Here is a 14,465-nt window from a genome sequence, read left to right as displayed (position 1 = left end):
GTTTTGAGATTCAAAACCATTAAGGTTTCGATTTTAATTGATCAAACAATCAATCTCGATTAGGGATTGTGGTATCAAACTTATGATTATGAGCTTCGATTTACTCATTGGGGTTTTGATCTATTACCCTATTGTTTTGATTTCAACATTAGATCATACTATTAGGGTTTGTAGTTTTTATGGTTTCGATTCTTATCTAACAATCAAATTTGATTATGGGTTCTCTTTAAAGTTTCGAATTACCTTAACCTCAAGTAGGGTTGAATGGACCACCAAAGAGATGAACCGCGAGCTGAAACTGATCGGAACGCGAGCTGATGTTGTCGTGAGCTGTCTGATTGCTGAGATCGGGGACGCGAGCTGTCCGCGAGCTGTCTGAGATCGTCATGTTTGCGAGCTGAGGTTGAACAAGCCGAGATCGTCTGAGCTAGGATCAGGAACGCCTTGAGCTGAAGCTGATCGGGAATGGATTGCAAACAAGGATCGAGATGTAAGGTTTCGCGATCGGGATTAGGATGGTTCGCCGGTAAGGATGTTCGCCGATTAGGGTTAGGGTTTTAGGCAGTTTGTTTTAGCTTAGGGATTTAGATTCTATCGTGCTGATAACGTGTTGTGAAACTAGAGAATGAAATCTATGTTTCTGTATTATTTATAAACATAAGGAACCCTTTATATATATAGGGAATTACACCGTCATAGAATAATAGAAAGACTAAAGAAAGGAAATACAAATATGGAAAGAGTACAAATCATAATCTAATAAAGAAAAGGCAAGATGCCGATTCTCTCTCCCTCTCTCTCTCTCTCTCTCTCTCCTCACGGTCGACTCTCTCTCTCTCTAGCATTGGACCGGTTATGAACCGGGCCGGTTATGGACATCCACAATATGATTTATAACACTTTTGAAATTTCTACCCTCGTTTTGTATTGTGTACTCATTTTCTTCAACCTTTCTTTACTCTCATCTCTCTAGTCTCTCATGGCTCTTTCATCTTCGCGTAGCTGGAGATATAACGTATTCTTAAGCTTCCACGGGCCTGACGTCCGCAGTTCATATCTCAGTCACTTACGCAAACAGTTTGAACGCAATGGAATCATAACGTTCAATGATCAAGAGATCGAGAGAAGCCAGACCATTAAACCCGAGCTCACTCGGGCAATACAAGAATCAAGAATCTCGATTGTGGTGCTCTCCCAGAACTATGCTTCTTCGAGTTGGTGCTTGAACGAGCTGGAGGAGATTTTGGATTTCAAGGAAACCGGACAGATAGTGATGACGGTTTTCTACAAAGTGAACCCATCTGATGTGAGGAAGCAAATCGGAGGATTTGGGAAGGTTTCAAAGAAAACTTGCCAAAGGAAAACGGAGACGGAGATACAGAGTTGGACTAAAGCCCTGACGCATGTCGCCAACATAGAAGGAGAACACTCCTTGAACTGGTTAGCTGTTATGCTACAAAACTCGGCTTAAAGTTTACACTTAGCCATATAGACATGATGGATATAATGATTTTTTTCTTCTCATTTTTAGGGTAAACGAAGCGGATATGATTGAGAAAATTGCCACCGATGTTTCGAACAAACTAAATGCGTCATTGTCAAGGGATTTTGATGGCATGGTGGGACTTGAAAATCATTTGGAAAAAATGAAGTCTTTGTTACATTTAGAAAACAATGAAGCGATGATTGTTGGAATCTCTGGTCCGGCAGGCATTGGTAAGACTACCATTGCGAGAGCTTTATTCAATCAACTCTCTTTTTCTTTTCCGCTTAGATATTTTATGGGAAATGTTAAGGGGAGTTATAGGAGAACTGATTGTGATGAGCATGGCTTGAAGCTGCGTTTACAAGAACAACTACTTAAGAAAATTTTGAACCAAAAAAGAATGAAGATAAGTCACTTAAATGTAATATACGAAAGGCTAGGCAACCAAAAGGTTCTCATCATTCTTGATGACGTGGATCATCTTGAGCAGTTAGATGCACTTGGCTAGAGATATTTCTTGGTTCGGTCATGGAAGTAGGATTATTGTGACAACGGAAGATCAAGAGCTTTTGCAGCAACATGGTATCAACAATGTATACAATGTGGCTTTTCCATCTAGTGAAGAAGCTCTTGGGATCTTTTGTCTATCTGCTTTCAAACAAATTTCTCCACCTAATGGTTTTGGGAGGCTTGCGGAACGAGCAGCAGAGCTTTGCAGTAATCTTCCCTTGGGTCTCTGCGTTGTGGGTTCATCTTTGCGTAAGAAGAAGGAGGACGAGTGGGAAGTTGTACTGCATAGACTAGAAACTAGTCTTGATCGAGATATCGAGAGAATACTTAAGATCGGGTATGATGGTTTACATGAGAAAGATCAAGCTCTGTTTCTATACATTACAGTCTTCTTCAACTATACAAAGTGTGACCATTTGAGTGCCATGCTTGCTGACTTAGATGAAAGAGACGGGTTGAAAACCCTAGTTGATAAATCTCTCATATGTATATCTACCAATGGGGATATACAGATGCACAAGTTACTACAACAAGTGGGTACACAAGAAATTAAAAGACAAGAGCCTTGGAAACGACACATCTTAATTGACCCTTATGAGATTTGTGATGTCCTTCAATCTAGCACAGTAAGATCTTCATTAATTTACTTCTTAAACAGAAACTTATACTCATTTCGTTTCGATTTAGTTGTTGTTGTAGGGGAAAAAAATTGTTTCAAAATAAGTGTCGTTTTAGAGTTTCAATGCAAAATTTATTAATAAGATTCTCTATTTTATTTTTCTATTAGTTGAAATATGGTTACGTGTATAAGTAATTGCATTTTTATTTTGGAAATATATAAAATCATATGTTTTCTTAATCTGTGTGCATAAACGTAGAACGACAATTAAAATGAAAAGGAGAGAGTACTATTTTGCAGATACTATATTTCCTTGTTAAGCTATCTGACATATTGTGCTAACAAATACTTGGGAAAATTTCTAGGGTACTGGTACTGTGATGGGTATATCTTTTGATATAACTGAAATCAGCAAAGTGTCTATAAGCAAGAAAACCTTTAGAAGAATGTGTAATCTCCGATTCCTCAGAGTTTACAAAAGCAGAATTGATAGAGATGTTGAAGTGCACATACCAGAGGAGATGGAGTTTCCACATGGACTGAGGTTACTACATTGGAAGCCATACCCAAGCAAGTGTCTCCCTTCTACGTTTCACCCTGAATATCTTGTGGAACTCGATATGCAGCATAGCCAGCTCGAAAAGCTTTGGGAAGGAACCCAGGTTAGTCTTATGTGTTGAAAAATCCAAAATTACACTCTTGTCTTGTCAAGTTCCTTCACTTATCTGCTGTATAAATTCTTTATCTTTCAGCCGCTTGCAAATCTCACGAAGATGAATTTGTCAGGGTCATGGGATTTGAAAGAGGTTCCAGATCTTTCAAATGCCACGAACCTCGAGTTATTGGATCTGAGCGGCTGCATGAGTTTGGTAGAGATTCCATCCTCTATTTCAAATCTTCATAAACTACAGGAACTGATGATGATGTTCTGCATAAACCTAGAAGTAATTCCAGAGGGGTTGAACTTGATGTCTATTGAAACAGTCAATATGGTGGGATGCTTACGATTAAGAACCTTTACCCAAAGTTTCATGCCTTTCAACCTAAGACATATTTTTCTTACCAGCTGCGAGAAACTCCAATCATTGCCAGACACTGTTTCTACTAAACTCATAACCCTAATTGCGAACAATTGCCAGTCACTCTAAAGAGTACCCAACTGTTTTCACTCTACAAAAGTGGCACTCAATTTTATTAGTGAACTTAGCTCTACAAAAGCTCAAGTTCAAACATCAACTCAAACTCCCGCCATAACAAGACTTACTCGAAGAAGAAAATGGAAAAGCTAAGACGTATGAAGAAGACATACCTTGTGCTGTTCTCCAATTGAAGTGTGACAGCTCAGACTCAAGTGATCAACGGTCACAAAGAGTTAGTCTTTCCCAAAAGAAGCTTGACGACAAAACACAGCTCAAGACCAGTACGGATAGAGCGTTTTGTGTAAAGCTGTCCAATGCATTCTCAGCCCTTGATGGAGAAGCTGATACCGGATGAAGCCATCTGTCTTAGCTTAGGGCTTTCACTTGCTTTTTCTTCTTTGTATAAATATGCAACCTTTGTAAGAGAACAGCCTCCGATGGTGAAATGAATAAAGATTAAAACTTTATTTTCTTCATCTTGTGTGTGATATTGAGGTTTCTTATATGGTATCAGAGCCATGGAAGCTCAACATCTAGAGGTCTATCATCCTCCTTCTCTTCGCATCACAAACAGTGTCACTGTCACTTTGACAGAGAAGAACTACATCCTGTGGAAATCACAGTTTGAAGCCTTTCTCAATGGTCAAGGTCTTCTCGGTTATGTCACTGGTCAATCTTCTCAACCAGCTGCTACTCTCACCGTCACTGGCATCGACGGCTCTGCTACTCAAACGCCAAACCCTGACTCTACCAAATGGTTTCAAACGGATCAAGTGGTAAAGTCTTGGCTTTTAGGCTCCTTCTCTGAAGATATCCTCAATCTTGTCGTCGATTGTCAAACGTCTCATGAGGTCTGGATCTCTCTAGCTTGCTACTACAACCGCTCCACATCTTCTCGGTTGTTCGAACTCCAAAGGAAGCTCCATACAATTCTCAAGCTCACCAAGCCTATGGCCGAGTATCTTCAAGAGATTAAGTTCGTTTGCTCTCAACTCTCGTCTATTGGTAGTCCAGTTCCCGAACGCATGAAAGTCTTTGCTGCTCTTCATGGTCTTGGTCGAGACTATGAACCTATCAAAACTATCATAGAGAGCTCAATGGACACGATCCCCACCCCAACCTTTGAAGACGTCATTTCTCGGTTAACAAGCTTTGATGACAGACTACAGAGCTACAACAGTCAGTCTGATGTCTCCGCATCTAGCGTTCTACACTCAGCGTGGCCGTGGTCAGAACTTTCGCTCCAGAGGAAGAGGCCAAGGCCGAGGCTCTTACTCAACTCGTGGTAGAGGTTTTCATCAACATGTTAGCTCTCCTTCGGGTTCATCAGTTGCTTCAGACTCAGACAACAGACCAACTTGTCAGATCTGCGGTAAACCAGGCCACAACGCTCTACGCTGTTAGCATCGCTTCGACAACAGTTATCAGTTAGATGATCTCCCTGCTGCACTCACTTCTCTCCGCATAACTGACCTTACCAACAATGGCCATGAGTGGTTTCCAGATTCTGGAGCATCGTCTCATGTTACTAACTCTCCTCATCACCTCCATCAGTCTCAGGTCTACACTGGGTCTGACTCTGTTATGGTAGGTAATGGAGAGTACCTCCCTATCACGCACACTGGCTCCACTAGCTTGGAATCCACGTCAGGTACGATTCCTGTCTCTGATGTCTTAGTATGTCCAAAGATCGCTAAGTCTCTTCTTTCAGTCTCTAAGATTACATCAGACTATCCCTGCTCTGTTGATTTTGATTGTGATAATGTGCGTATCTATGATAAGGCAACAAAGCGGCTTCTTCTTCAGGGGCCTCACACTAGTGGTCTCTACTCTTTGCGATCTTCACCTCCTCAGGTCTTCTACTCCAACAGACAGATCAGTGCGAGTGATGAAGTGTGGCACCAGAGACTTGGCCATCCTAATCCGCTTGTTCTGCAACAGCTCTCTGCAAATAAGGCAATCTTCATCAGTAAAAGCTCCAAGACTATCTGTGAAGCTTGCCATCTTGGAAAGAGCTCTAGATTACCTTTTTTTGATTCTAGTTTTGTAGCTACTAGACCTTTGGAAAGGATTCACTGTGATTTATGGGGCCCTTCTCCTGTTTCTTCTATCCAAGGTTTTCGTTTCTATGTAGTATTCATTGATCACTACACTAGATACTCTTGGTTCTATCCTTTAAGAAACAAATCAGACTTTTATGAAATCTTCTTAAAGTTTCAAGCTCTAGCTCAAAATATTTGTCAAGAGAAAATATGTACCTTTTAGTGTGATGGTGGAGGTGAATTCATCAGTCATAAGTTTCTGAATCACCTAGAACTTCATGGAATTCAGCAACACCTCTCTTTTCCTCACACTCCCCAACAAAACGGATTGGCCGAACGTAAGTACCGTCAGATAACAGAGCTCGGTCTTGCTCTTATGTTTCATGGGAAGATTCCACAAAAATATTGGGTAGAAGCCTTCTTCACAGCCAATTTTCTTAGTAACTTGTTGCCTCACACTGCTCTAGCTGACTCCAAAAGTCCCTTTGAGCTTCTTCATAACAGGCGACCAAATTACAGATCACTTAGAGTTTTTGGTTGTGCTTGCTTTCCTATGCTTCGTGACTACACTTCTTCTAAGCTGGATCCAAGATCTCTCAAATGCGTTTTCTTGGGCTATAATGAGAAGTTTAAGGGTTACCATTGCTTGCTTCCCACTACAGGCAGAGTTTATATTACTCGTCACGTTATCTTTGATGAGACTTCGTTCCCTTTTGCCAACAGCTACTCTCATCTTCATCCAGCTACCAAGTCTACACTCTTGAAAGCTTGGCAAGACAGCTTTGTTCAACGACAGACAAAGCCACCTGAAGTTCAGAAGCCTATCAGGTCTAATTTGGAACCAATCAGTATCATCAATGTTTCATCTCCTGTAGCTTCTTCTGTTGGATCTACCAGCTCCAGTATCTTCTCCCCTGAAGACTTTCCTCCTCTACCTTTGAGGTCTCCGCAACAAGTTCCTACTTCAAATCCAAAGCAGTCTGTTAGTACTACGTCTTGTATAGAGCATCGTACTGGGTGTCCGTCAGGCTCTGATCCTGTTTCTATAGGCAACAAACGTTGCTTCTTCACAAGATCGGCCAAAACTATCTTAGGCTCAGTCAGCTCCTCCTCTTCAACCCATGATTACACGATCTAAAGCTGGTATAGTGAAGCCCAATCCTCGTTATGCTCTTCTTACTCAGAAAGCTGTGTTTCCAACTCCCAAGACTGTCTCAGAAGCTCTTCATCATCCGGGGTGGAACAATGCAATGACAGAAGAATTTGATAACTGTCAAGCAACTACAACTTCGTCTCTAGTACCTCATAATCCGAGTATGAATGTCCTAGGTTGCCTTTGGGTTTATAGAAACAAGCTCAATGCTGACGGTACATTCAAGAAGCATAGAGCTAGAGTTGTTGCCAGAGGCAACAGACAAGCTGAAGGCGTCGACTATCTCGAGACTTATAGTCCTGTGGTGCGCTCAGCAACAGTACGGACAGTGCTTGACATTGCTACAGTCATGAGATGGAACATCAAACAAATGGATGTCAAAAACGCCTTTCTCCACGGTGATCTTGCTGAGACTGTCTACATGCGTCAGCCAGCTGGTTTTGTTGACAAGAGCAAGCCTGATCACGTTTGTCTGCTCCACAAATCCTTATACGGTCTCAAGCAATCGCCTCGAGCATGGTTCGACAAATTCAGCTCGTACCTTCTTCAGTTTGGATTTATCTGTAGTATCAAGGATCCTTCTCTCTTCATCTACTCAAAAGGCAAGGATGTGATTATGCTCCTTCTTTATGTCGATGATATGCTTATCACTGGCAATAGCTCTTCGGTTCTTGAGAGACTTCTAGCTGATCTTGACTCTCAGTTCCGTATGACTGATCTCGGCCCTATGCACTACTTTTTTGGCATTCAAGTCAAACACCACAAAGATGGATTGTTCTTGAGCCAACAGAACTATGCTGAAGACATTCTAGCCGTTGCATCTATGGCCGATTGCAAGCCAGTAGCCACACCTTTGCCTCTGCAACTGAATCTCATCATTGAGAATGATATGAAGTTCTCCAATCCGAAGCTCTTTCGCACTCTCGCAGGCAAGTTGCAGTATCTGACTCTCACTAGACCTGACATTCAGTTCGCTGTAAACTATGTTTGCCAGAAGATGCATTCTCCTATGGTTTCAGACATCAACTTGCTGAAACGGATCTTCCGGTATGTTAAAGGTACTACTTCAATGGGCATAAGCATCATCAAAGATACATACTTCATGCTTCGCGCTTATAGCGACAGTGACTGGGGAGGTTGCTCAACTACTAAACGATCAACTGGAGGATACTGCACATTTCTTGGCAGCAATCTAATCTCCTGGTCCTCTCAAAAACAACCTACTATCTCAAGAAGCTCTACTGAAGCTGAGTATCGTTCTCTCTCTGAAACAGCTTGTGAGATAACATGGCTATGCATTCTTCTTCGAGAACTTGGTGTTCCACTCCCTGATACACCAGAGCTCCATGGAGACAATCTTTCGTCTGTTCATCTCACAGCTAATCCACCCTATCAGAAGAGATCAAAGCATTTTGCGCTTGATTATCATTTCGTTAGGGAGAGAGTTGCACTGAAAGCCTTGGTGGTCAAGCAAATTCCGGCTCATTAGCAAATTGCTGACATATTTACCAAGTTTCTTCCTACTGCTGCTTTCCAATCTCTTCGTTTCAAACTGGGTGTTGATGTTCCACCTACACTAAGTTTGAGGGGGGATATTAGTGAACTTAGCTCTACAAAAAGCTCAAGTTCAAACATCATCTCAAACTCCCGCCAAAACAAGACTTACTCGAGAAGAAAAGGGAAAAGCTAAGATGTATGAAGAAGATATACCTTGTGTTGTTCTCCAATCGAAGTGTGACAGCTCAGACTCAAGTGATCAACGGTCACAAAGAGTTAGTCTTTCCCAAAAGAAGCTTGACGACAAAACACAGCTCAAGACCAGTACGGATAGAGCGTTTTGTGTAAAGGTGTCCAATGCATTCTCAGCCATTGATGGAGACGCTGATACCGGATGAAGCCAACTGTCTTAGCTTAGGGCTTTCACTTGCTTTCTCTTCTTTGTATAAATATGCAACCTTTGTAAGAGAACAGCCTCCGATGGTGAAATGAATAAAGATTAAAACTTTATTTTCTTCATCTTGTGTGTGATATTGAGGTTTCTTATAAATTTCACTAAGTGCTTCAATCTAAGCCAAGAAGCAAGAAAATCAATAATCCAAAGATCATTTCTGGACGGCCGAAAATATGTGGGGACTCGGCCTACTAATGGGTGGGCAAGGTTACCTGGGTGGGCATGCTTACCTGGAAACGAAGTACCTGCAGAGTTCAATCACAGAGCCAAAGGAAATTCTTTGACCATTCTTCCTGAGAGTAGTGACAAGCCTCTTTACGCTTCAGCAATTTTCAAGATTTGCGTCGTGATTTCTCCGAAGAACAAGGTAGGATCTAACCTTCCAGAAATAATGTGTTTTCGCATGAACAAACTCGTCTGCTCCTGCCCATGTTACGACTTCCCAGTTTACAACAAAATCTCAATGTCTTCAGTGTTAGCTCACTTTTCAACGGAGCATCTGTTCGTATTTCTCTATGTTTTGGATCAAGAAGACCATTCACTTGGCGTCCTCAGTGAGATACTGTTCAAAATCGAGAGCGGACCGGACTTCGAGATTACTGAATGTGGCGCGCAGATATGGACGGAAGAAACCCCTGCCTTAGAGACTATTGAATGTGGTGCGGAAGCGGAAGAAACCAAAAAAGTTGACGAGGGAAAATCGCGTAGAAGTTTCTGGAGTTGTCTCCTACTCTGCTGCTTCATCGTCTGCTGCATTGTGATCTTGGCTTGGGGGAAGAAGACAGTAGATTTTCAATTTTCAGTGTAGAGAGGATTTCGTCGTCGCATATAAAGACTGTATACGATAAGCCGAATTAGCCAGCATGAGTTTTTCACTCTTGTCAGTTTCAATCATTGCCAGAGATGATTACAACTGAGCTCATAGTCCTAACTGCAAGCGGATGCGATTCATTCCAAAGAGTACCTAGCTGTTTCGGGTCTACACAAGTGGAGCTCAATTTTTCTAACTGCTTCAAACTGAGCCAATAAGCAAGAAGATATGGAGATGGAGCAGATATGGGTGGGCATGTTTACCTGGAAACTAAATATCCCAAGAATCGACATTGAGTAAGAGAATGCTTCACGTGTAAATTTTTATAGCTCACTGAGAAGTATTATTCCTGACTCGAAAATCTTGTGGGGTTTCAAGACCAAACATCACTTCAATTATCATTTACTCGAAAAGCTGTTTTTATTTCCTCAGTGGGGTGAATTCTAATTCTCTGAATTACTCCCACATTGCTAAATTAGTTTAATAAATAAGAAAGAATCTTTATGTTTTTGTAAGTTATTTTTAGTCAATAATATTCACATTTTAAGAATCTTATTTTTGAAACATTATTGAGTGAAACATATTTGGGTGTGGCTTGGTTTGATTAGTATCTAAGTCTAGAACAAAGTTTTACGATTGGTCTTACAAGACGCTGTTTACAGAGATTCGAAACAGTTAAAAATTGCGCTCTTAGACCAAGTTCAAAGAGATATTTATGTTGAATATTTTGAACCTGACAGGACATGGCCAATCTGATTAGCCGGAAGTGACGTATAACATGCAAGAAAAACACATATGACAAAAATATATCTACATAAAACAGAAATTTACAGTTCATCGATTTTTTTTTGGAATGTAAATGTTATCAATTTTCATGGCTATTTTCGTCTATCATCCCTATTATTAGTTTCGAGAATATACAGAATTGATTAGGGAGGAAATATTGCGGCAACAACTAGTTGTGTGTTGGTTATCCACATTCACTATGAATAGTTGGACCGTAGCTCTTTCATTGCTCTGTTCGGCCATTATGGACTCATATCTCATCAATGATGCTATTATTGGCGTTGGATCCACATTCATAGCTCCCATGAACGAGGCTATCGTTGTCGCTGCTTGGTCTGATTCAGATTCATAGCTGTTTTCGTCTGTCAAGAACTTGGCACCACATTCAACAACGTCGAAGTCGTTGTATTTGCTGCTGAACTCGAACACTATCTCTCTGTGGACTTCATCAGGAAGGCCTTCATCTTCTTCAAACAAACCAGAGGGAAATATAAAAAGATGTTCCGCTCGACATCTGGATAGGTTGAAGTTGAACGACTTGTCATCAGAGTTTGCCAAGTCGCCGTTGACCACGCGACGACATAACAGTTGTGAAGATCTACCTTCCTTGATTTGCTGGTTTGGTAAGAGCACGAGGCAAACCTTAAATCTGGTGAAAGAAGAGTCAGGAATAGTTAAGGAACTTCCTCTGGCTCGGTGATCGAACTCTGGAGGTACTTGTCTTCCTGGTAAGAAAGCAGACCCGAGACAGAACCATTGTTGGATAATTGCTTGTTGTCGCAATCTGAAGCAGTTGGTGAAAGACATATTCGCATTCGGGTTTTGAAAAGGGGAAGCAACTTCCTCGAGTGACTCACAATCGTTTGCAGATAGGAGCATGAGCTGAGAAGGAAGCTCTGGCACTGACGTTAGTTTTCTGCATCCAGAGATCTTTAGCTTAAGTAGTAGACGAAGATCTTTGATGCAATCTGGAATCTTTTCAACAGAAGATTTTCTTAGGTCTAGTTCAGTTACATATAGAGGGAGATGTGTTATTTCCTTAAGCTTTTGGCAGCCGATCATGGAGTAATCCATAGGACGAGCGCAAATGCTGGTTGATGCAGGCACATCTTCAACCGCCGTCTCTGATATATCCATCTGCCTAATGTTGGTTGACATAAATGGAATATGTCTCAGTCTTGAGCATCCTTTCATACTGACACGTTTAAGAGATGCCAATTTCATGTGAGCTGGAATGACTTGTAGGTTTTTGCAGTGATCCATCCACAAATCCTTTAGTTTATCGAGACTTGAACAAGAGGGTGGAAGCTCTACCAAGCTCTGGCAATAACTTAGATACAATCCTTTAAGATTTGTAGCATTTGAGAGATCAGGGAGCTCATTCAACTGAAAAGACCTCTGCAAATCTATCTCCTTGAGATTTGTAAGCGGCTGAACATCATATAACATGAAGAGAAAAAACTAATTGTTAAATACATTGTTAGGTGGTGTTTAGGCGGGCGTCTAGACAGACTTTTGAAGCCAAAACCAACTTTAAAAAAAAATCAGTTTAAAAAAAAATCATTCCGTTCACATCGGATTTGCTGACTAGTGCCGCAATTTTTAAAACACAGGAAAGAACATATATCTTCAGGATGAAAATGCAACACTAACCTGGGTTCCTTGCCAGAGGTACTCTAGCTGGCTACCTTGCATATCAAGTTTCACAAGATATTCAGGATGAAAGGTAGGAGGAAGACACTTGTTTGGGTATGCCTTCCACTCTAGTAATCTTAGACGACTCGGAAGCTCCATCTCCTCAGGTATATGAATTACATCATTCCCACCTTCTTTGCTTTTGTATACTCTGAGGAATCGAAGTTTTGGCATTCTTTTAAAAGATATTTGGCTTATAGATACCTCATCGATATCAGATATATCAAATGATATACCGGAGACAAATCTAGTTCCCTACACCATTATCATTCCAAATGATAACATATTGTTAGCAATAAAGTTCCAATGGACAAAGAATATAACACACAAGAGAAAGGACTTACTTTGGCGAGTTCAAGAACATCACGTATCTCCGCAGCATCTATCAGGATCCGACGTTTCCAAGGCTCTTGTTTATGGATGGCTTTTATACCCACTTGTTGTAGTAATCTGTGCATATTTATTGTTTCCTTCTTGTTATATAACTCTATTAGAGATCTGTTTTCAAGGACTTTTAACCCGTATTTGACATCCAAGTCACTCTCAGCGAACATGGTTTTCACTAGATTGCCGTTTTCATAGTTGAAGAATACTGCAATGTGGAGAAATAGCGTTTGCTCATTCTCATCTAAACTTTCATAGCCCACTCTTAGTACTTCCTCAATATCTCGATCAAGAACAGATTCCAACCTCTTCATTACATCTTCCCATTCGTTCTCTTTCTTCCCGCGTAAAGATGAACCCACCACACGTAGACCCAGCGGAAGGTTACCACAAAGGTCAGTTACTTTTAATGCAAGCTCTTGAAAACCATCATGTGGATAGCTATTTCTAAAAGCATATCCACACAGGATCTCAAGAGCTTTTCCTGTAGATGGAAACCCCACATGGTAGGTATTGTTGATACCATGTTGATGCAGAAGATCTTTGTTTTCTGTGGTAACCACAACCCTACTTCCAGGACCAAACCAAGAAATATCTCCAGCCAACGCCTCTAATTGTTTTATATTGTTCACATCATCAAGAACGACGAGAACTCTCTGGTCGTGTAGCCTTTCTTCTATCACACCTAAATGGCATATCCTAATACCATCTTGTTTCAAAATATTCGAAAGAAACTCTTCTTGTAAACGCAACTTCAAACCATACTCATCAAAACTGATGGGATGGCTTCCCCTAAGGTTGTCAACAAAACAAGTAAGTTGGAACCTATAAGAGTGCAAGCTATGTACTGCTCTAGCAATGGTAGTCTTACCAATGCCTGCAGGACCAGAGATTGCGACCACCTTAACTCCATCATCATCGAAATCTAACAAAGACTCCATTTCTCTCAAATGAGGTTCAAGTCCAACCATGCCATCAAAATCCCTAGACTGTGTAGCATTCAGTTTATCTGAAACATTTCTGGCAATTTTCTTGATCATTTTCGCTTCATTTGACCTGAGAAAATAGAAAGAAAAGAAAAGTTAAAATTAACACTTAACAGAGGCTAAGAAATAATAAAGTAAAATTAAATAAAGACCAACCATCTTAAGAAGTCTTCTCCAGCAATGTTGCCCACATCGTTCAAAGCTTTGCTCCATTTCTGCCTTTCCTCGTCCGTCTTACTTGCACAAGTTTCATTGAAAGCGATCCCGAATTCCCCGGTTTGTTTCCGTACATCGGATGGATCCACTCCATAGAAGATGGTCATGACTATCTGCCCCATAGCTTTCTTGCGTTCCAATATCTCCACCAGTTCATTTAAACACCAGCTTGACGAAGCATAGTTCTTGGAGAGAATGACAATCGAGATCCTCGATTCTCTTATAGCTTTTGTGAGAGAAGGGGCGATGGTTGCGCTTCTCACAATCTCCTGATCATCAAACATAGTGATCCCGCTGTGGGTGAACTGTTCACGTATGTGACTGAGAAGTGTTTTACGGACGTCAGGACCGTGGAAGCTCGCAAGGACATTGTAGCTGTAGTTACGAGACGTAAATGAGGAAGAAGAAGCCATGTGAGACGACCTAAGAGATATGGAAATGTGTAATGAGTAGTCTTAAGATAAATAAAATCAGCTACATATATTGAAATTAAATGTGTAATGGAAAGCTATATAAAAACATAAATTAAAAGGGATGCTTCTGTGTTACAAGAAAAACAAAAGGATGCTTCTTTGTATTTACGGAGTTGTTAATGTTAGTTGTTACGTGGTGGTCGTTTAAAGTTTAAAATGTCACAAGATGATTGTGGCATGACTAATAATCTTCGCTACCGTTCATTTCTAAGCA

At 40.9% G+C, this 14,465-nt stretch overlaps 1 protein-coding gene and 1 pseudogene across 1 annotated transcript; one reads left to right on the top strand and one right to left on the bottom strand.

The window, feature by feature from the left end:
• The first annotated feature begins 979 nt into the window (after positions 1-979).
• LOC106314320 lies at positions 980-4,109 on the top strand (annotated as a pseudogene).
• A 6,505-nt stretch (positions 4,110-10,614) lies between these two features.
• On the bottom strand, positions 10,615-14,201 carry LOC106314319 (disease resistance protein RML1B-like). The gene is made up of 4 exons (XM_013752213.1): positions 13,719-14,201; positions 12,537-13,632; positions 12,151-12,447; positions 10,615-11,928 (listed from the first exon to the last, which is right to left on the bottom strand). Exons 1-4 carry the CDS (start codon positions 14,189-14,191, stop codon positions 10,615-10,617), a joined length of 3,180 nt encoding a protein of 1,059 aa, XP_013607667.1. The 5' UTR covers positions 14,192-14,201.
• Between the last annotated feature and the right edge of the window lie 264 nt (positions 14,202-14,465).

This window comes from Brassica oleracea, chromosome C9 (assembly GCF_000695525.1).
Source record: "Brassica oleracea var. oleracea cultivar TO1000 chromosome C9, BOL, whole genome shotgun sequence".
NCBI lineage: Eukaryota > Viridiplantae > Streptophyta > Magnoliopsida > Brassicales > Brassicaceae > Brassica > Brassica oleracea.
Note: the sequence above shows the minus strand (reverse complement) of the source record. Positions and strands in the feature narration are given on the sequence as shown.

Bases quoted from the DNA above. Each gene is read 5' to 3' on its own strand.
- LOC106314319 (XM_013752213.1), bottom strand. From the start codon at position 14,191: ATGGCTTCTTCTTCCTCATTTACGTCTCGTAACTACAGCTACAATGTC. The intron at 13,633-13,718 runs GTTGGTCTTTAT...CTATTTTCTCAG, and splicing joins GGAGAAGACTTCTTAAGATG to GTCAAATGAAGCGAAAATGA. The intron at 11,929-12,150 runs GTTAGTGTTGCA...TATGATGTTCAG, and splicing joins ACCTCTGGCAAGGAACCCAG to CCGCTTACAAATCTCAAGGA.